The sequence below is a fragment of the Mobula hypostoma genome, chromosome 10, assembly GCF_963921235.1.
Source record: "Mobula hypostoma chromosome 10, sMobHyp1.1, whole genome shotgun sequence".
Lineage (NCBI taxonomy): Eukaryota > Metazoa > Chordata > Chondrichthyes > Myliobatiformes > Myliobatidae > Mobula > Mobula hypostoma.
This window is the reverse complement of record NC_086106.1, coordinates 100,698,374-100,722,145: the sequence shown is the minus strand read 5'-3', so window position 1 is coordinate 100,722,145 and position 23,772 is coordinate 100,698,374. Positions and strand designations below refer to the sequence as shown.

The window sequence follows — 23,772 nt, the reverse complement described above, 5'->3', positions numbered from 1 at the left end:
GCTTCATGCATCTCCACTCTTCTTCTTCTAAGGTTCTCTGAAAGTTAATTTGGTCAAGGCATGGGGCACATAAGCAGATCTTTCTTGAAGAGTAGGCTTCCCAGAGATTCGCATACTTTTATTTCAACCTAGTTTGTGATTATTGTTTAAATGGTGCAATCAGTATTGATGAAAAGAAGTACAATTATTTGTGTGTTATTAGTTTAGGCAGATGGTGTTTGTCTATTGTTGCGACTTAGATGAACATCAGACCACATTTTATGAGTAATTAATGCAGAAAATGAGGTAGCATCATGATGTATGCAATTCACTTATTGTTACATATAAACAATAATGAATTACTTAAATTAACAAAAATGCTAAATATGCAACATTTACAATATTACGCAAACATTACTGAAACATGAAATGCACAACACTCTGCTCTTCTTAGCTATAAATTGCAACTCAATAGAATGCTTCTCTCAATATACTATACATTACAACTACTATATACAGACATTCACAGCATAGTAAATTTTAAATGGTCTTATTCAGGACTAAAGATTTAATTGGTGTGGAGTATTTTGTACTTTCATGGGATAACGTCTCTCCTCTCAAGGGGGATCACTCTGGTGACTGTGGCTGTGAAACAATCTCAGGTTCTTGGGCCTCCTCTATGGTGGTTGTAGGAGCTGACACTGAGATTGCAGGAAGAGGTTCGGACAGCTCTGGACACCTTTCTTCTTCTAGTTTCTGCATCTTGATTTTGTGAAGGTGCATTTAGTTCACTGGAGTATTCTGTTATTAATCCTATTGCTTCCTTTACAATCTGATCTCTCCTCTTCATTTCCTCATCCACAACATCATCTGAAAAACCCTCTGCTTTTGTAGATCCACTGACTCCTTTCTTTTTGGCTTTCCATACATTCAGCGGGGCTGGGCTGTGCATTCACTTCTTCCAGCCAAAGGCACAGAGGTTGACACCAACATCTGTTTGTCCTCTGTTGAGCAATGGTTCTTGGTGTACAGCATGGAGGTAGTTGTGGCCTTATATAGTACCTTTCTTAATTCAATTCTGGTTGATTTATTGTAGGGGATGTGGCATGCAGATGGTGGATGGATCTTTAATCAGGTTGCAGCTGTCTCAGCCGATCATGCCTCAACAATGCTGATCTTCCTGTTCTTACCACAATACAAGCTCAATGTCACTTGTTGGTTGTTCTATTTCACTGTTATGACTGTCATTCCTCCAGGAGATACCTTTTCTCCAGTGTAAGTACTTAGTTGGATGTCTGCAGATTTCAGTTCAGTATCTTTGAAATGCTGCTCGAATTCATGTTGTGGAATGACTGAAACAGCTGAGCTAATGTCGAATTTCATTTTAATTAATTTGTCATTCACTTCTGGCGTAGGCCATATTGCTTGTCTATTGTCAATTTTCACACTGTAAATTACACAATCCTGCGTCACTTTTATCATTATCAGATTCTTCATCAACAGCATGTAGATTTGTGCTTTTTAAACTGCAACCTGCCCTTTTAGCTTTCTCTCTGCTGGACATGTACATTTATGCATGCTACCTTCTTGCACTTTCTGCACTTATTGCCCTTAAAGCTGCATTGGTCGGTGTACATGAGCCCCTACTTCAACGGTAACACAATTTGTTCAGCCAGGTTGGTTTCTGTTTAGGCATTGCAGTTTTGTTCATGCTCGCTTTTATTCCTGACTGCAACTCAATTGTGTCTCTCTGCAACGTCCATTGAAATAGCGATTTCCATTGCTCTTTTGAATCTAAGTGGTGCTTCAGTTAGGAGCTGTTTTTGAATGCTTTCTTTTTAAATTCTACAAACAAAACTGTCCCTTAGTGTATTGTTAAGCCTATTACTGAACTGACAACGATCAGATAATCTCTTAAATTCAGCCACATGCTCTGAAATGGGCACCCCTTCCTTTTGATTCCACTTATGAAATCTAAAGCATTCTGCGATCAAAAATGGCTCGGGTTCTAAGTGTTCCTACATCACCTTTACAATAGTAGCCAAGCTCATTTCTGTTGGTTTGGTTGGAGTAGTCAAACTCAAAGCAAACTGTATGCCTTTGAAACCAATGCACTTAGCAAAATAAGCACTCACTTTTCATTGGCAATTTCATTTGCTGCAAAATAGTGTTCCAATAGATGAGGCAGTTAACCACTGTGTAATCAAACTTGTCAATATTTCTGATGTAGCCTGCCATTTCTGACTTTTTTCATGATTGTTATCACCTGGTACACTCTCTTTCTGAACCCTAAGTTCCTCCATTTACTGCCTACTTTTTAAAAATGTGACTGTGTCTTCCCTTCTGAAGAACACGTGCTGCTCTGCTTTGCCGTTCCTTGCTGTGCTTTTTAAAAAAAACTTGAACGTCTCGCAGCACTTGAATGGATCAGTAGCTGTCTTGGGTTCATTTTAAAAATACCTCATGGCCAATGTTATGTTTTGTAACTTCAAAACATTAAACTAATTTAAATGAAGACATGGGAGTCCAAACTGTGAGTCTAACAACAGATTTACTTTAAGTGAGGTGCATACGTATCATGTGGTAGCATGTTGATATATGCAATTAATGTATCTTTACATATAAAAAATAGGCATCCGTTAGTCTCGTGAGACCATGGATTTGTGCCTTGGTAGGTTTCCAGGGTGCAGGCCTGGGCAAGGTTGTATGGAAGACTGCCAGTTGCCCATGTTGCAAGTCTCCTCTCTCCACGCCACCGATGTTGTCCAAGGGAAGGGCACTAGGGTCGATACAGCTTGGCACCGATGTCGTCGCAGAGCAATATGTGGTTAAGTACCCTGCTCAAGGACACAACACGCTGCCAAAGCTGAGGCTCAAAATAGCAACCATCAGATCACTAGATCGATACCTTAACCACTTGGTCACGTGCCAACACATTTACATATAACCCATAATTAATTATTTAAACAAACAGAAATGCTCAATCAAACAACATATATACAAGATTACTCAAATATTACTGCAATATCAAATACACAACACTACTGGTCCCTCAATGTCCCTGGTCCCACATCACTATGGATATCATCATGGGTGTGCGTCCTTCTGATGGGTCATGGTGATCAGTGATGGACTGTTTCTCCAAGGTGGCTCACTTCATTGTCCTACCCAAATTAACATCAGTCATTGGGATGGTCGACCTGGATCTCCAACATGTCCTCCACAGCTTCCTACATTTTTCAGACTGGAGCTCTCAATCTGACTCTCATTTCTGTCAAGCCTTCTGTTTCCTCCTCCACACTTCAGTGAGTTTTTCCTCTGCCTCATCTCTGCAGACCAATGGTCCATCCAAAAGAGCCAACCAGCAAGTGGAGAAGTTCCTGTGATTCTTTGGCTCCTCTAACCCTTCCACATGGAAGAAATGTCTGCTCCTGGTTGAGCTGTCCCCCAATCAACACACCTTCTCTGTTGTTGATATGTCACCCTTCAAAGTGCTTCATGGCTACCAAGTCCCACTGTTCCCCACCGAGGAGCCAACAGTGGAGGTCTCACCTACCAGGGCCCTAGTTTGCCGATGCTGGAATGCTTGGAAGAGGGAACAGGGGCTCATCCAAGCTGCCAACTGTACCTACTGCTGCCAGGCTAACTGCTTTCAGTATTCAACCAGACTACCCTGGCCTAGGATCTATGTTGGGTGTCCACCTGAGATCTGTCCCTTGTGAAAGGTGGGTAAGCGTTTGCCAATTGATGGATTCATGTCATTAATCTGTAATATACCTTACAATATTTAATTTATGCACTTTACTTGGTTATTTATGCATGATTTATCTGTAGATTTTATCCTTGCCTTCATAAGTTATCAAATGTTATGTGTACTACTCTGCTTTACACCCAGACTGGAGAAATATTGTCTTGTCTCAATATACATTCTATGTTTATATACTTTATATACATGTATATAGTTAAATGACAATAAACTTGACTTGACTTGTTATGGATGGGGTGTGCACTACCTGGTAGACTGGGAAGACTACAACATGGAGGAAAGATCTTGGGTGCTGTCCAGTCACATCTTGGACCCATTGCTTATCGATGAGTTCCACTGGACATGTCCAGATCATCCTGGGCTGCTGGGTTCTGGCTGCCCTGGCGACGCCAGAGATTTTTTCTTGTTGGTGCTACAGTGGGGCTGAATTATTCAGTGATGGTGCTGAGGGATGTACTGTATGGTAATATCTGTTTGTAAGGCCAGACGTGTGGCATTCAAAAGTCAGTTTCAAGCATTATGTGCCTACTATAAATGCCTCTGTTGATTCACAAGCAACAGCAATTGATAGATCTAATATAGAAGTGAACTGTTACAGTGTCAACAGTATTGGAGACAACCCAGGCTACACAGAGCATAAACAAACAAACCAACAGAGCATCCGACCCACAACATACAACATTAATCACTCACCAATCCCGCAATCAGCGTCAAATGTGTGCTTTTCAACTGAAAAACACAGCACTAACCCACACTGTCCACTGTTATTTGCATTACGTAAACCAACAATGCCAAAAGATATATCGTTATTAAAGTCAAATAAGGCAAACAACAGATGCAAGGCTTTACCAGGAGTTGGACAAATCGTACTATGACCATGCAATACCTCAATTAATTCGGCTACTGAATTTAAAACAAATATCAACAGAATCACCTCTTGGAAGTCTAAGCAAAACCAGTGGGCTTAATAGCAGAAAATGTAATATTTTAGGATTTGCAGGAAACATAAGGACTATGGGTTATCCACCACAAAATAATATTTATAATCAGCATTAGTCTAGGCCCAAATTAACTGCACTCACCACTGCATGTCCTTTATCAAGAACATTTCCCAATCTTGAACTATCTTGTTTTCTCAATCTGAGTTTGGCCCATGCCTCCATAGTAAACCTATGAGCTGCACTTACATGATGGGTTTTGAAAGCTGTTGTAGCTTTCTGCTAGTTGCGGTAACCGGTGACAGTGAAGGTAGACTCAGAATGGAACCCATGTCCTCCACACAGGACACGCCTACATGCGAAGCAGAATGTAATATCTCTCATGATCGAATATTCCAGCCAGGAGTACAGATCAAACCAGCATGAATAAAACTCCTTTGCTGATTGCCAAACTGTTGCATAGGGTACTTTTTTCAATGCTAGTCGACGGGGTCCTTCCTTAGGCTGCTGGATAACATCACTAACAGTATTCCAACTAGCACTAAGAGCAGCTTCATCCATGTTCTCTTCCAAATCCCACTCCTTTGCTTGTTCTTCTGCTTCACCCTCACACTCCTTCGATGAACTGCTGTCATCTTCATCCCCACTAACTTCTTTCTGCATGTCACTTTCAATTAAGACAGGCTCAGGCTGAGACACCACTGATTCTTCTGGATGAGGTCATTTTCTCACTAAAAATCGATCTATTTTTCACGCCGGCCAAAATAATGCACATGCCAGGCCCACGCTAGCTTGTAAAAGCACAATGTATGTGTATAGCATCTGCTAGTCTCGCGAGACCAAGGATCTGTGCCTGGATCCTGCACAATGTATGTATACTATCAATCTCTCGCCTGAGTGAGAGTGAGTGACATCACCACCTTAAGTGATCTTAGATCAGCTTAACTGATTTGAGGACAGCAACGGCAAGACATTGACAACAAACGAATAAGCAGAAGTGTGGAGTGGATCTGACCTTAGACCAGCACAGAGTTTATAACTTTATTGTTGCATGGGTGTTATGGTAATTGGGGGTGCTGTTTCACTAGATCAACAGGAGAAACAAGCTGTATTCAAAACTATACAGAGAAAGCAGCTGCAATTTGTATGTCAAATTTCAGTTAATTTCTTGGTGGTGCTATGGTGGTGCTATTGTAATTTCAGCCTGTGCCATAGCACCAGCAAGCACCACCTCAGGGCCGCCACTGTCTGGCTGTAGGGAGTGAGTCCTGTCAAGCCTGCACATGCAAGCTCTTCCCAGTCTCCATACAGCAAATAGTGGTCACCTGCTACTTGTACCCAATTCTTCACCTGCAGCTAATTTAAACCAGCTCTCACCCACAGTCATTGTTCACCCATCGAAGCAACCAACCTCAGCCAGTTGGTGCTAGCCTTCAGCCTTGTTGTGGTTAGTATCTGTTCTCTCTTGTTTTGTGGCCACTCGTGGCTTGTTATTTTACAGTTTATTATTAAAGTATTACTCACTGCTAAATCGTCTCAGCTGCTTTGTGCTTTTGTCAAGCCTCCTCTATATACCCTGACAAAAATGTTTTCAGGCATCACATGGGTGCAACATTTATTTGTCTAAATGGTCTAAGCTTCCTATTTCTATTGATTCCCATCAGCAAAACTCTATAGTTATTCTGACATTCTCAGATGACATTTATTAAAAACAGGAAAACATTTTTTAAAATTTTACTAAGATAACGTGAACATCGGGATTTTCATTTATTGTACAATTACTTAATACTGTATCTGCTATCTGTCATGTTTTGAATCATTTTTACCTTTGTTCTCCAAAAAAAAGAACATAATTCACTTGAATATTTTAAAGAGAAATATATGTTCATTTGTTAGGAATAGAGTCTAAGAAAATGTCAATTATATTATTGATTAGCTTTATATTTTGCATCATGCAATACAATAAGCAATAATTTAGCCAGGTGCAGAGGGAGAAAATAATACTTGATAAATATTATGCTGGGCAGTTTATATTATTGAATGATTGTGAATCATGCATAACAAGAGAGTTTTGGATGTTAAAAGAGGTAGGTTTCATGGATTAGAGGTTCTTGACAGGGTCTCATCTTTAAAGTCAATCTGACTGGATGGTGAATATACTAAAGGGTTGCTGTAGCAAAGTACAATCACTGAGAGTGGCAAATTGGGGATGTGTGGAAAAGTGCTGACTGATCCTAAAGATTGGGTTCCTTGAGGGATTGCCAGTTTGATGGAGGGAGCAAAAGCGAATCAAGGATTGCTGCTCCTCCTGGGCCAGAGATAGTGCTGTAAAACTCTTCAAAGCTTCCATCACTTCCCTTCTTCTGCTGGGTAAGTTAAGGCCTAGAAAACATACGGTACTTTAAGTGCCAATCAGCCTCTTGAGAACAGATTGCTTGTGCCTTTTCCAATATCTGTTGAACATGGTGAGTGTAGGGGAGGAGCTGTGAATTGGTGGTTGGGGATGATGGCGGGGGGGCGGGGGGGAATGAGTTTGACTTTCAGATTTTTAACTTTTCATCTCAACTCCCTAACCCACTGACACAGGCTACCAATTAGGCTTTAAAATAGAAAACTGGGTAAGCTTTCTTTCTGAAAATAAAATAAATCAAAGCAATTACATTTAGAGAATGCTTTGCTACTACTTTGATTAAATCAGTCACTATGCCTCATCTGTAGGGAATCATCTGAAGCTGTGATGTGTAGGTATGAGTTACTCATGAATATAAATAAATAATGATGAGGAGAAAAGCTGAACAGCACGAGTTACAGCGCACTTTAATATATTTATGAGTTAGATTGGCAGAAAACAAAATTCACAGCTGATAATTAAATGTATACACACAGATTTAAAAAAAATCTAGTTTTAAATGTCATGAGAAATGACAAAAGCATGGAATCCAAATTAACAGTAATTTGATGCTTTAGTAAAACTAAATCAGTATCTATGAGTAGGATATATTAAAAATTGGAGATACGAGACTGCAAATGCAGGGATCTGAAACAACAAACAATCTGATGGAGGAACTGAGTGGGTCAAACAACATAGGGGGAGGGGGTGTGAAGTAAAGAATTATTAACTTCTTGTGTTGAGGACTTGACCTGAAATGTTGACAATTCCTTTCTCCCTCAGAGATGCTGCACAACCCAGTGGCTTCCTGCAGTAGATCTTTTGTTATAAAGTCAGATATCGAATTGCAGTAAAATATCAATACAGAGCTAAAAGTCTGAAGTAATTCTGCCATTTTATAAATCTTTACTAAGCCTATGCAGAGAACATGGCGTCTCATTCTGGCCAATGCAGTACATTAAGAAAAATTTCAGTAATTGAAATGATATAGAAAAGGATGACTAGAATGATCAAAGGGATGGAGCAACTGACTTATGGAACAGCATACATAAACTGATTAGGTTTTCTCTAGATAAAGATTGAGACATGAACTCATTTTTAGGATTCCATAAAGGGCTGAATATTGAAGATAATTAAAGTGTTTCACAGAATCTTGAAACATCTAATAAACATTAAAACTAATCCTCATGAAACTTTTCAGTGTAGGCAGTTGCTTCACTATTATAGGGTTACTTTACCCGATAGTAATCAATAATTTATTCATGGTATTGCAAATTCAGGTCAATTATTGATAATGTTTATGACTTTTTAGCAATAGTTACTTACAGCATTCTCCATGTGTTGACAATAGACAATAGGTGCAGGAGTCAGCCATTCGGCCCTTCAAGCCAGCACCGCCATTCACTGTGATCATGGCTGATCATCCACAATCAGTACCCCGTTCCTGCCTTCTCCCCATATCCCTTCACTCCACTATCTTTAAGAGCTCTAACTAACTGTTTCTTGAAAGCATCCAGAGAACTGGCCTCCACTGCCTTCTGAGGCAGAGCATTCCACAGATCCACCACTCTCTGGGTGAAAAAGTTTTTCCTCAACTCCCTTCTAAATGGCCTACCCCTTATTCTCAAACTGTGGCCTCTGGTTCTGGACTCCCCCAACATCGGGAACATGTTTCCTGCCTCTAGCATGTCCAATCTCTTAATAATCTTATATGTTTCAATGAGATCCCCTCTCATCCTTCTAAATTCCAGTGTATACAAGCCCAGTTGCTCCAATCTTTCAATATATGACAGTCCCACCATCCCGGGAATTAACCTCGTGAATCTATGCTGCACTCCCTCAATAGCATGAATGTCCTTCCTCAGATTTGGAGACCAAAACTGCACATGATACTCCAGGTGTGGTCTCACCAGGGCCCTGTACAACTGGAGAAGGACCTCTTTGCTCCTATATTCAACTCCCCTTGCTATGAAGGCCAACATGCCATTCGCTTTCTTCACTGCCTGCTGTACCTGCATGCTTACTTTCAGTGACAGATGAACAAGGACACCTAGATCTCATTGTACTTCCCCTTTTCCTAACTTGACACCATTCAGATAGTAATCTGCCTTCCTTTTCAAGACACCAAAGTGGATAACCTCACATTTATCCACATTAAACTGCATCTGCCATACATCTGCCCACTCACCCAACCTGTCCGAGTCACCCTGCATTCTCATAACATCCTCCTCACAAAATTGCCACCCAGCTTTGTGTCATCTGCAAATTTGCAAATTTGCTAATCCCAGCACTGAGCCTTGAGGTACCCCACTAGTCACTGCCTGCCATCCTGAAAGGGACCCATTAATCCCTGCTCTTTGCTTCCTGTCTGCCAACCAATTTTCTATCCATGTCAGTACCCTACCCCCAAAACCATGTGCTCTAATTTTGCCCACTAATCTCCTATGTGGAACCTTATCAAAGGCTTTCTGAAAGTCCAGGTACACCATATCCACTGGCTCTCCCTGGTCCATTTTCATAGTTACATCCTCAAAAAATTCCGGAAGATTAGTCAAGTATGATTTCCCCCTTTGTAACTCCATGCTGACTTGGACCGATCCTGTTACTGCTATCCAAATGTGCTGCTATTTCATCCTTTATAATTGACTCCAGCATCTTCCCCACCACTGATGTCAGGCTAACTGATCTATAATTCCCTGTTTTCCCTCTCCCTCTTTTCTTAAAAAGTGGGATAGCATTAGCTACCCTTCAATCTGCAGGAACTGATCATAAATCTATAGAACATTGCAAAATGATTACCAATGCGTCCACGATTTCTATAGCCACCTCCTTAAGTGCCCTGGGATGCAGACCATCAGGCCCTGGAGATTTACCAGCCTTCAGTCCCATCAGTTTACCCTACACCATTTTCTGCCTAATGCGAATTTCCTTCAGTTCCTCTGTTACCCTAGGTCCTCTGGCCACTATTACATCTGGGAGATTGTTTGTGTCTTCCCTAGTGTTGATTCCCACTGCCCGAATGTTCCTGTAAAATAACATAGTTTTTTTTATATTTATTCACTTTAATGCAGCTCTCTATGTTGATAAAATATTTTCTTCACTTCTTGAATTTGAAGTGCTGAATCATTTTCCTGAGCTGCTGCAGTCTTTCCGATAAAGATAGTTCCACAATATTGCTGAGTAAGGAGTTGCAGGGTTAGGGTTCTTTGGCATTGTAAGAATACTGATGTATTTTCCTGTGAAGATCACGTGACAAAAGGAAATGGAGATGATGGTGTTTCCAAAAGTCTGTCTTTATGACTTCCTGGTGGTATCGGTCATGGGTTTGACAAATAGTAAATGATTTAATATTGTCACTAGTACCAAGATATAGGGAAGAGCTTTGTTTGCGTGCCATACAGACTGATTATTTCATAAATAAATACATCAAGAAGTACAAAAGGAAAAAAAAACAATAGCAGAATGCAGATTTTAGCATTGCAGTTACAGAGAACGTGTAGCACAGGTAGACATATAAGGTTTAAGAGCCTTGATGAGGTAGACTGAGAGATCAAAAGTTCTCCTTTATCTTATAAAAAAGTTTTCAAGAGTCTTATAATAGTGGAATAGAAGCATCCTTGAGCCTAGTGATACATGTTCTCAAGCTTTGTATCTTCTACCCGGGAGAAAGGGGAAGAATAGAGAATGACCAGGGGTGCGAGTGGTCTTTGATAATGTTGGCTAGGCTTTTCAGAAGCAGTGAGAAGTGTAGAAAGAGTCAATGGAGGAGAGGTTGATTTTCATAATAGATTAGCCTGTGGGAGGAAAGTTGTCCACTTTCCAGGTCAAACCCTGCATCGGAACTGAGAGGACAGAGTAGAAGAGCAGAGATGAGGAGGAGTTCAAAATAACTCATAGACTGAGGAGACGTGAAAGATGAAAATTTTATTTCACCCCTCTTCACTCCACCAAGCACATCAGACACTTGCTTCACCCCTCCCCTTCTATTCTCGACATATGCTATCTCCCGTCTCCACTCTCAGGGCTTTGATACTAAATATCAACCCACAGATGTTGTTTGACCCACTGAGTTCTTCCAGCACATTGTTTGTTATTTACTAGCCCATGCCTGAGTACTCTTACAGACTGCTTCATTTTCTGAGGAGCTGTAAATGAAATTCAACATTGAGCAATTACAAGCGAACATCCTATCTTCCGGCCTATGATGGAAAAAAGGCCATTGAAGAAACAATTAAAGCTGGTAAGGCTTCAGGCAATCCCTGAAGGAACTTATGTGCTGATATCTAGGATGACTGTCTAGGATGAAGGAGAATCTGAAGGAGAATCCCAAGGGCTTCTACAGAAATATTAAGAGCACAAGAATAGCAAGGGATAAGATTGGTCCCGTGAAGTTCAGAGTGGTCATCTATACATGGATCCAAAAGTGATGGGGGAGATCTTAAATGGATTTTTTTGCATCTAAATTTACCTATGAGATAGACAATCTATGGAATTAAGGCAAAACAACCATGAAGTCATGGACTGCATACAGAATAGAGAGGAGGAGGTTTTTGTTGCCTTGAGACAAATCAGGATGGATAAATCTCCATGGCCTGTCGGAAAAGGTGTTCCTTTGCGCCTTGAGGGAGACTACTGCAGAAATTGCAGAGGCCCTGCAGAGATATTTAAAATATCCTTAGCAACAGATGAAGTGGCAGAGGACTGGAGGATAACTAACGTTCTATTGTTTAAGAAAGGCTCTAAAAATAAGCCAGTAAATTATAAGTCGGTGAGCATGACATTGGTACTGGGTAATTTATTGGAAGGTATTCTAAGGCACTGGATATATAAGTATTTGGACAGATATGGACTGATTAAGGATAGTCAACATGACTTTGTGCATAGTAGGTCATGACTATCTAGTCTTATAGAGTTTCGAGGATGTTGTAAAGAAAATTGATGAAGGCAAGGCAGTGGATGTTGTCTACGTGGACTTTAGCAAGGCCTTTGACAAGGTCTCACCTGGGAGGTTGTCAAGAAGGTTCAGCTGCTTGGCATTCAGGATGAGGTAATAAATTGGATTAGACATTGGCTTTGTAGGAGAAGCCAGAGAATGGTAATAGATGGTTGCCTATCTGCCTGGAGGCTTGTGACAAGTGGTGCGCCACAGGGATTGGTGCTGGGTCTGTTGTTGTTTGTCATGTATATCAATTTATATTTATATCAATGCTTCAAGCAGGCAGCAGCTCTACTTCCTAAGGAGTTTGTGGAGATTTGGCGTGACATTTAAAACTTTGGCAAACTTCTGTAGATGTGTAGTGGAGAGTGTGTTGATTGGCTATATCACAGCTTGGTATGGAAACACTTAAACAGAAAATCCTACAAGAAAGTAGTGGATACAGCCCAATCGATCACAGGTAAAGTATTCTAAACCATTGAGCACATCTACAGTTCTGCTGAAGTGTCTCAGCCCGAAATGTTGACTGTACTCTTTTTTTTCCATAGATGCCACCTGGCCTGCTGAGTTCCTCCAGCATTTTGTGTGGGTTGCTTAGATTTGTAGCATCTGCAAATTTTCTCTTGTTTATGATTGACCTTGGTGCCTGTTAACTTTTAGTTATACTAGTCTTCCTCAGCCAAATGCTGCCATTGCATTAGGCACAGTCAGTCTTCTGGCATAAAGCTTTTCCATCTGTGTTTGGACCAAGGTTAATGATGTCAGAGTAGGTCTGGTGAGGTCTAGCCTAGCAGGTTATTAGTTAGTAACTGTCCTTTGAAATTACTGTTGATGGCATCTTCCATTACTTTGCTGACAATGAAGAGTAAATTAATTAGATAAGATTTCTCATGGTTTATGTGGACTTGACGTACCTAGTAAATACTTCACATTGTCAGATCATGCTGTAACTTTAGCTAATCCTGGACTGAAAAGCTTCATGGAGTGAATTGAATTAAGTGGAAATTGGTTTCTGTGATTGTGAAGATTTCAACTAGAAGTTGTGATGGATCATCCATTTAGTATTTCTCTCTGTATGTGGCTGCAAATACTCCATCTTTACCACTCACATTCTAGGCCACAAAAATGTTGAAGATGTAAACACATGAAATGTTGGAGGAACTCAGCAAGTCAGGCAGCATCTCTGGAGAAGGATAGTCAAAGTTTCAAGTCAAGATAGCATCAGTTCATGTCACAATCTCTTCCCGAGAAACCCTACTCAGTTTACAGTATTCTATGCTGTTTCATAACTCAATTCCTCCATCCCTTCAATCATTCCGGTTACCCTTTTCTATATCCATTCAACTGCTGATTTTTTTTAACGTAGTGCATTAGCCAGAACTAGACACAATGCTCTCTGGGTAGGCGTAGTAAAGATTTCATTAGGTCAGCTGGGTAATTGTCCAGTACTATACTCTACTTTAAGGAACAGAACTGTTAATTTGTTAATTGCCTAGTTTTGCCTGTTTTATAAATGCAGACAGGAAATGCTAGAATCAATCAGCAAATGATGCAACAGAGTTAACAACTCAGGTAAGAGAAGCTCCTCTTTCCATGGTTACTGCTTGACCTGCTGAGTGTTTCCAGTAGGTTACTGTTTTTAGTTTTGGTTTCCAGCACTTACAATATGGATTTTGCCTCGACGAGGCCAACTCGATTGATATCCTGACAGTGATAAAACAGATAGATTGGTGATGATGAGCTCAGTGGTGTGCAACAACATTGCACATGTATTTGTTAAAACTTTTTGAACAATGGGGATGAGGATCAATACACACCAGCAACTGAATATAGGAAACAATAGTTATTAAATCCAAGTAGTAATCAGCAAAACATGTATTTGAAGGATTAGTGAATACTATATGCCAAAGAGACATGTTCATTTGAACTGTCTTTTTCACTCATAATATTTGAATGTTGAATGAAAAATCAATCTTTCCCAGTTAGTCTACACCAAACCCAGACATCATGCAGGTAAAAATCCCACTGAAGGAAAGTTACAGTATATAAACTGAAGTCCAAAGACATCTTTTTTTTTTCTGACATAGATCATACTTACCTGCCATGTCTCATTTTATTCATACCAAATATCCAAGATTATTATTTTAATTAATTAAGTACTATACTAGAATTTGAATGAATAGTATTATTTGCTTCCTGAGGGAGTTTGTTCCATGAATTTACCATTTCTCTCTTTTTAAAAATTCTATTGTGGGCAAATAATTATAATATATAGTTATCATAACTTTATTCTGTAACTCTCAGTTATGTTTACATGTATTAGCAGGTCCTAACCTATATGTATTTTTCATCCTGGTATACCCTCTGCACAATTCCATGTTTTCTTTCATCCTGTTTTTAAGCCCAAACTGCGTTTTCTTTTTCTCAGATTAAACTGGAACAGGAAAGCTTGCATTGGATATGAAAAACTGTCAACATCATTCAGAAATCACTAGTGGTTATACACATAATTAAACAGATCAGACTGTCTGTGTTTGTTGGAAAGTATATGGCTGCTCTTTTGAGTTCTGCATTTGCAGAATCAACAGCACTTGCAATGGTTTTATAGATTCAACATCACGGTATCAAGCTGCACGCTTGAGTGCTTGTAGGGGGTGCCGATGCTTTTTTTGCTGGTGGGGGAGGAGGGATTGTTGCTTTGCTGCTACTTATGTGTGGGAGGAGGGAGCTGGGGAGGCTTTGGGGTTCTAACATTTAAATGTCATTCATTCTTTGGGGCACTCCTCTGTTTTTGTGTATGGTTGCGAAGAAGAAGGATTTCAGCATGTATATTGTATATATTTCTCTGACGTTAAATGTACCTTTGAAACCTTTGAAATACAGTGGATTTCATTTAATTGGAACACATCAGGACCAAAACATTTTGGACCAATTAAGCAGCTGCCCCAATTAGCTAAAGCTTCATGGAAATAGTTATAAAGGTACAAAAAAGACAAACTACTATTTACCTGAGCAACAATTTATACATTTAAATGAAATACAGAATTAATTTGAACACTACAAATATTACTTGTGTTTGCCCATCATATTCAACAATTATAGGAAACCTGTGCGGGAGAGTTTTTAAAGTGGAAAAGCCTTTGCACTGGGTTGTTGGGCACCCGAGTCCATTGGAGTAGATGTTTCAACTGGGGTCTTCCCTGGTTACAATGGATCACTATGACTTCTTCTGTACCTTGTCGTGCCATTCACTCTCCACGTCGCCGTATAGACCGCCCCCCCCCACCCCTTACTGGATGTCGGAGCTCACAGTAGATCTCATCTGCCCAGACTGCCAGAGCTGATTTCTCATGCTAAGATAGGCATTTCCCTATCTTTCTGGAGTATGAGAGTTGCCAGCTACCTTCACCTTGTTTAGCCAGCCTACTGAAGCGGTGTATCAGGCTGTAAATACTATCGCATGTAAACAGCTACTTGGAGCCACAGGTGAGAGCTGAGTGTCCAATGAGGAGCAAAGGTAACATTCAAGACGATTGTTGATAGATTCAAATTCTTTGTAGGTCCTAACTTGTTGAAGAAGCAAAATCATTTTGTTTTCACTCCCCGCCGTTTCCAGCATTTCAAAGCCTGAAAGCTTGACACAACAGTGAGGAAGGCAGTTCAGAATTGTCTTTCTGCTTATTTCTCATCTACTATCAGTGACAAAAATTACTGCTTTTTGAACACAGACAGCTGATGCTATTTAAAAACTGCTTGGTTTAAACACAGTGTAGTGTCTAACAGCTGCACTGACGCTAGTTAGAAACTGTTTGGCAACAATACCCTATCCCAATTAAGTAGCATAGTGTCCCAAATAAGTGAAGGGAATCCCAGCTATTTTCTCAATGAGCTTTTGGTTTTTTAAGAGATGTCCCAAATAAGTGGCTGCCCTGATTAACTGATGGGTCAATTAACTGAAATACACTGTTCTTCAATGAAGATAAAGACCAACAGGATATTTTTGTCAATTTGCGTATGAGCTACATGGAACTCTCTCTCTACCTCAACAAAGTATCTCACTTCCATTTAACACCTTCCTTCAGAGAATTTGTCAATCATAAATTTGTACTTTCAGATCAAAGGGAAAGACTTTGGCATAGAAATTTACCTCTGGTTACTGCATGTTCAACTCCTCTTACTGTGTTTCACTCGAATTCAACTTTCTAAATAGAACCAAACATACAGTTGCTCCAGTAGAAGCTGGTTCATACATTGATAGATCTCTGGGAATTTTCAGAATCAGAATCAGGTTTATTATCACCGGCATGTGACGTGAAATTTGTTAACTTTACAGCAGCAGTTCAATGCAATACATAATACAGAAAGAAAAACATTTAAAAAATAATAAATAAATAACTAAATCAATTAAAGTACACGTATATTGAATTGATTAAAAATTGTGCAAAAAACAGAAAGACTATATATTAAAGAAGTGAGGTAGTGTCCAAGGGTTCAATGTCCATTTAGGAATCGGATGGCAGAGCGGAAGAAGCTGTTCGTGAATTGCTGAGTGTGTGCCTTCAGGCTTCTGTATCTCCTACCTGATGATAACAGTGAGAAAAGGGCATGCCCTGGGTGCTGGAGGTCCTTAATAATGGACACTGCCTTTCTGAGACATTGATCCCTAAAGATGTCCTGGGTACTTTGTAGGCTAGTGCCCAAGATGGAGCCAACTAGATTTACAACCTTCTGCAGCTCCTTTCGGTCCTGTGCAGTAGCCCCTCCATACCAGACAGTGATGCAGCCTGTCAGAATGCTGTCCAAGGTACAACTATAGAAGATTTTGAGTGTATTTGTTGACATATCAAATCTCTTCAAACTCCTAATGAAGTATAGCTGCTGTCTTGCCTTCTTTATAACTGCATTGTTATGTTGGAACCAGGTTAGATCCTCAGAGATCTTGACATCCAGGAACTTGAAACTGCTCACTCTCTCCACTTCTGATCCCTCTGTGAGGATTGGTATGTGTTCCTTCATCTTACCCTTCTGCAAGTCCACAATCAGCTCCTTTGTCTTACTGACGTTGAATGCCAGGTTGTTGCTGCGGCACCACTCCACTGGTTGGCATATCTCACTCCTGTACGCCCTTTCGTCACCACCTGAGATTCTACCGACAATGGCTGTATCGTTAGCAAATTTATCAATGGTATTTGAGCTATGCCTAGCCACACAGTCATGGGTATAGAGAGAGTAGAGCAGCGGTCTAAGCACACACCCCTGAGGCACACCAGTGTTGATCGTCAGTGAGGAGGAGATGTTATCACCAATCCACACAGATTGTGGTCTTCCGGTTATGAAGTCGGGGATCCAATTGCAGGGGTAGGTACAGAGGCACAGGTTCTGCAACTTCTCAATCAGGATTGTGGGAATGATGGTATTAAATGCTGAGCTATAGTCAATGAACAGCATCCTGACATAGATGTTGGTGTTGTCTCGGAGGTCTAAAGCTGTGAGAAGAGCCATTACATCTGCCATTGACCTATTGTGGCAATAGGCAAATTGCAATGGGTCCAAGTCCTTGCCGAGGCAGAAGTTCATTCCAGTCATGACCAATCTCTCAAAGCATTTCATCGCCATAGATGTGAGTACTACCAGGTGATAGTCATTAAGATAGCTCACACTATTCTTCTTAGACACTGGTATAATTGTTGCCTTTTTGAAGCAAGTGGCAACTTCCCCCCGTAGCAGTGAGTTTTAGAACATATTTTCATGAAAAAGCAGAGTATTCATACTTAAACCTCATACATCTAAAGTAAAAAGGATCTCATAGAAACATAGAAACATAGAAAACCTACAGCACAATACAGGGCCTTCTGCCCACAAAGCCGAACATGTCCTTACCTGAGAAATTACCTAAGGTTACCCATAGCCCTCTATTTTTTTGAGCTCCATGTACCTATCCAGGAGTCTCTTAAGAGACCCTATCATATTTGCCTCCACCACTGTTGCCGGCAGCCTATTCCATGCATACACACTCTCTGTGTAAAAAACTTACCCTGATATCTCCTCTGTACCTACTTCCAAGCACCTTAAAACTGTGCCCTCTCATGCTAGCCATTTCAGCCCTGGGAAAAAGCCTCTCAGACTATCCACATGATCAATGCCTCTCATCATCTTATACACCTCTATCAGGTCACCTCTCATCCTCTGTCGCTCCAAGGGAAAAAGGCCGAGTTCACTTAATCTATTCTCATAAAGCATGCTTCCCAATCCAGGCAACATCTTTCTAAATCTTCTCTGAACCCTTTCTATGGTTTCCACATCATTCCTGTAGTGAGACGACCAGAACTGAGCACAGTACTCCAAGTGTGGTCTGACCAGGTTCCTACATAGCTGCAACATTACCTCTCGGCTCCTAAACTCAATCCCACGATTGATGAAGGCCAATGCACTGTATGCTTTCTTAACCACAGAGTCAACCTGTGCAGCAGCCTCAAGTGTAATATAGACTTGGACCCTGTTACGTACCCCGTAACTGGGTTGTCAAACCAGCAGAAATGGATCACTCAGTTGGAGTCTGGATTACTAGAACTAAGAAAGTTTTATTAAGGAAACAAGCAACACAGTACTCTAATCAAAAGGATAATAAATGCAACAGTTCAGTAATGATAAACATACATGTACACAAAATTAAGATAACAGGATTAATCAAGCTCTATCGTTGTCTAGAGATAAATGACCAGTTTCAAAGTGACGCAAAGTTCAGTTCAATTTAGTTCAGTTCAGTTCGCAGTAATCGCTGCCGTGGCGATGGACAGTGGGGGGAAGGAGAGAGAGAGCAAAACGAATGAATATTCAAGGCTTCCACACAGACCTTCGCAGTCAGCTTTCGGGCAAGTCCTTTGTGATGTCATCTGAGGTCACTGACCGTGACCCCTCCATTTCCAGAGACGATCGTTTCCCTGCGGTGAACCTGGCACCCAGGCAAGGGTGGACACACACCAGGTTCCCGCCGATCGTGCCTTTCCACCCTGTGCGTCTATGGCCCAGTACTTCCCACCGACTTGTGAGAGACGCACCGCTTCCAGGGTCTTGTTACCTCGGGTGTCGTGTGTGTCCCTTAGCGAACCTGTCCCTTTTTATCCCCCTGCTGGGGTATCGCCTGTCCATCACTTCAAACAGTTCAGGGTTCAAAGGGGGAGCCAATCTTGACAGCTCTCCTTCTTTCATTAACATCTCCAAATGCGGCTCCATTGTTTTCCTTATCTCTCTCTCTCCTGAAGACAGGTGGCAGACCAACTGCTGATCCCACTGGTGCCGGCCCAAGACAGCTAACATCTTTATCGATGTGTATTCTTGTCACAACCCCAATATCCCAGTGATCTTCCACACTGCCAAGAGTCTTACCATTAATATTATATTCTGCAATCATATTTGACCTACCAAAATGAACCACCCCACACTTATCTGGGTTGAACTCCATCTGCCACTTCTCAGCCTATTTTTGCATCCTATCAATGTCCCACTGCAACCTCTGACAGCTTTCCATACCATCCTTCCTCTTCTTTGGCTGTCCATTGATTTTCGATGTTGACTGAGGCCTGGGCAAGATTGTATGGAAGACCGGGAGGTGCCCATGCTGCAAGTCTTTCCTCTCCACACCACCAATGTTGTCCAAGGGAAGGGCACTAGGACCCATACAGCCTGGCACCGGTGTCGTCGCAGAGCAATGTGTGGTTAAGTGCCTTGCTCAAGGACACAACACGCTGCCCCAGTTGATGCTTGAACTAGCAACCTTCAGATCACTAGACCGATGCCTTAACCGCTTGGCCATGCGCCAACACCATCCACAACACCTCCAACCTTTGTGTCATCAGCAAATTTACTAATCCGTCCCTCCACTTCTTCATTCAGGTCATTTATGAAAATCATGAAGTGTAGGGGTCCCAGAACAGATCCATGCGGCACACCAGTGGTGACTGACCTCCATGCAGAATATGACCAGTCTACAACCACTCTTTGCCTTCTGTGGGCAAGCCAGTTTTGGATCCACAAAGCAATTTTCCCTTGGATCCAATGCCTTGTCAAATGCCTTGCTGTAGTCCATATACAGTACATCTACTGCTCTACCTTCATCAAAGTGTTTAGTCACATCCTCAAAAAATTCAATCAGAGTCGTAAGGAATGACCTGCCTTTCACAAAGCCATGCTGACTATTCCTAATCACATTATGCCTCTCCAAATGTTCATAAATCCTGCCTCTCAGGACCTTCTCCATCAACTTACCAACTACTGAAGTAAGACTCACTGGTCTATAATTTCCTGGGCTATCTCTACTCCCTTTCTTGAATAATGGAAAAACATCTACAACCCTCCAATCCTCCGGAACCTCCCCCCTTCCCATTGATGATGCTAAGATCATCGCCAGAAACTCAGCAATCTCCTCCCTCGCCTCCCACAGCAGCTTGTGGTACATCTCGTCCGATCCTGGTGACTTATCCAACTTGATGCCTTCCAAAAGCTCCTGCACATCCTCTTTCTTAATATCTACATTCTTTTGAAAAGAATAATGAAGTTCAAATTATAAAATTAACATCTCAGAAACAGATTGGCCAGTGGAAAGAGCAACTACGGTACGATGCTGTGGGATACTCTCCATTAAGATAATTAGGATATTAGGGTAATGTCCATTAGGACATTAGGATAATGACTGCTCATCTGAAACTACATTTAAGAAAAATGGAGCCATAACCATGAAATGGGAATTATGCATATTTCTCAGTTTTTGCAGTATACTTGAACCTGACTTATTCAGATTACGATGGCGCTACTAACACATTAACAATATAGGATATCGAAATTATGAACCAGTGATTGTTCCTTTGAGATAATACTGCCATATATTCTGTCAAATAGATAGGAAAAGAAAAGGCAGATAGTGCTACTTATGTATGAATAGCACAGCAATTTCAGGTGAAAGGCAGTCCTATTAAAGTGGAATATTAAATAGTTAGTGTCTGAGTTAATAGCAGTTAATACTATTAACTTACATTTTAAGACAATGCCACGATTAATACTATGAAAGTTAAACATGCACAGTAAAATTAGACAAGCAATATACAGTATATCACACGATATTCTGCTTGCTGCAAATCAGATTCATTCTTTTAAATAATTGATGAGATTGAAATGTGTACCTGGTCTCCAATGGTATGTTGCTGTTGAGCACCCAGCTATTATGGAGTTGTGCTGAATCTTGCTGGGCATTGGCAGCTGGTTCTGTGCAAGCTGGGCTGGGCTGGCTTTGCACTGTCATTGTATTCCTCTGCAGAGAGTCCAAGGATTGAGTTTGTTGGCTTCTACAAGTGCAACCATGTGGAGGCGGAGGTGGTGGCGGTAGGGGTCTGAATGTGAATTTGCTGTGAGAACCAGCAGGCAATTCTGGAAAAAAGAAGTAATGTCGTCGGACTTCACGTCTCAGTGCAACTCAACAAATTTCATTCTAAGCATCAGTAGTGCATCAAACTCTGACTTAACAATTCCAATTTGATTCAGTCTCCAGCTGTGAAAATGCACCATTTGGTTTTCTATACAGAACACATCAGTTTCACATTTGTGCTGGGTTGGGCAAGTTCAATCATGTAATCTGTGGAAGAAACAGAATTTGCCATTGGCAATTTCTGTTTGCAAGAGGAAAAGAAATAGCAAAAAGTTTCAGCTTGTGAGTAGTATCCAGCAAGTCTGTCTGAAAACCTGACATAGGAATTCAGCTTACATTGAAACAAGCCTGCGGTTATTGAACGGTTTTTCCAATCCTTTCTGAAAGACTTAAATATCAGTTTTAATGTATAGTTATTAAGGGGATAAATCAGATTTAGGAAGTGATTTTGTGTCCATCCTTCAGTTTCATAAAAACCTTCAAAGGTTCCTTTTCTTGTTTTCTGATCTACTGCTTTTTTGCCTCATGCATCAAAAGTTCATTGTATGAAGGATTGTGTAGCACAGTCAGTAAGTATTCACTTAAGTTAGTATAAAACATAAACTTACATATAAATTTGACTACTCCTCATTTTAAATGAACATGAATTCACAAATCGTTAGTAAACCTGTGAGATATGGGACAAAATTCACTCTCATAAAATTTGTGTGAGAAAACACAGTAACCAACAAAAATTATTTTTTCTTAACTCTTGTCTCTTAGACATGAACAAATGATGCAGTTTCACGCTATAGAAAATCATGATAAATCCATATTTTTGGAAGGCAGTTCTGTTGTATTGAATCAGAATTAGGTTTAATATCACTGTCAGAGGTTTCTTGTATTCTACCTGTACACTTTTAAATGTGCCACAGTGAAACATCTGAAAGCTTGACAGTGACGTTTGGCCAGGATCTGGGCAGTAGTGCTGAGTATTTCATTCACTGTGGTGTGAACATTAAACAGGATCTAATACAGCTCTGATACTGTTTTCACATGGGCAAATATTCTTCTGCCCGCCACGATCTCAACCCAATTCTAAATGGGAGCCACAATAGCATTTTGCTTATACAATTCATCGGCAGTTTGCACTTTTATCACCAAGTGAAGTCAATGTTAGAGAAAGTTGTACAAGTTGTAAAACAAGCCATGGTCTATTATATATTTTATGCATGCTGATTAAGATGACCCTTCTCAAGATCAATTGGTTCCAGTCTCATAAATAAACTGGAATTAATTCTGTAAAAGTTATTGATTTGACAGCAGAAGTATGGCAGCAGGTAAAAGAGGCGTGAATCAATTTGGCACACTATCTTAAAATCATTGTTACAGGAGCAGATCAAGTGCTGGATGTCTTCGAGTCATAGAACAACACAACACAGAGACACATCATTTGACCTGCCATCAATTCTCACTTGCACCAATTTCTTTTACCAACATTTAACCCATCAACTTCTAATCACTGGCTATACAATGTTTATCAAGATAACTCTTAAATGTTCCAAGAATACCCACTTCCATCACCCATTCATGAAGTACATTCCAGATTCCAACCAATCTCTAGGTGACAAAGATGTCCCCAAACCCCTCCAAACATCTTCATTCTCCTAAACTGGTTCTTTTGGTGTTTTGTACCTCAGTTATGGGTAAAAGTTTCCTCCCATCTGCCCTGTCTATTTCCCTAATAATTTTATATATTTCAGACTGATCCCCCTTCAGTCTCCTCCACTCCAAGGAAAACAAACATTCTCTAGTAGTGTAACCATATCCTTTTTAAAGTGTGGTGTTCAATTGCGATAGTGCTCCGGTCATGGTCTAATCAATGTTCTACAAAGCTGTACCATAACTTCCCATATACCTTCTTTACCACTATATCTACCTGTGAGATAAGCTTTAGGATCCTTTGACTGACCAGTTATGTATATGTATCCTTCAAAGTGCATTACCTTTCATTTACCAGGGTTACTCTTCACTTGAAAATTCTCTGCCCATTTCATCTCTTTGGCAATATCTTCCTGTAATCTAAGAATATCCTTCTCACTGTCAATGACACCGTGAATTTTTGTGTCAACTGTAAACTTATGGATCACATCTTTATTGATATCCAATTATTAATGTGTATAACAAACAGGGTCCCAGCACTGATCTCTATAATACACTATTGGTCACAGGCTTCCAATCATAAAAACAACTCTCTACTGTCAATTCTTATGTTTCCACTATTAATCTCTTCTCGACTGAGTGACTCGCCTGCTGACAGAGCAAAGCCATTCCATCACTCATAAGGCATAAACCAGCAGTCTGATG

At 40.6% G+C, this 23,772-nt stretch overlaps 1 protein-coding gene across 4 annotated transcripts in view; it reads right to left on the bottom strand.

Annotated features, from left to right (window-relative positions):
• Positions 1-23,772, bottom strand: part of tenm1 (teneurin transmembrane protein 1) — a 2,340,669-nt gene that overhangs the window by 367,150 nt on the left and 1,949,747 nt on the right. For all 4 annotated transcript variants that reach the window (XM_063060938.1, XM_063060937.1, XM_063060940.1 and 1 more), the window contains one exon: positions 21,185-21,428. In XM_063060938.1, coding sequence (XP_062917008.1) covers positions 21,185-21,428 — 244 coding nt within the window. The remainder of the gene's footprint in view (positions 1-21,184; positions 21,429-23,772) is intronic.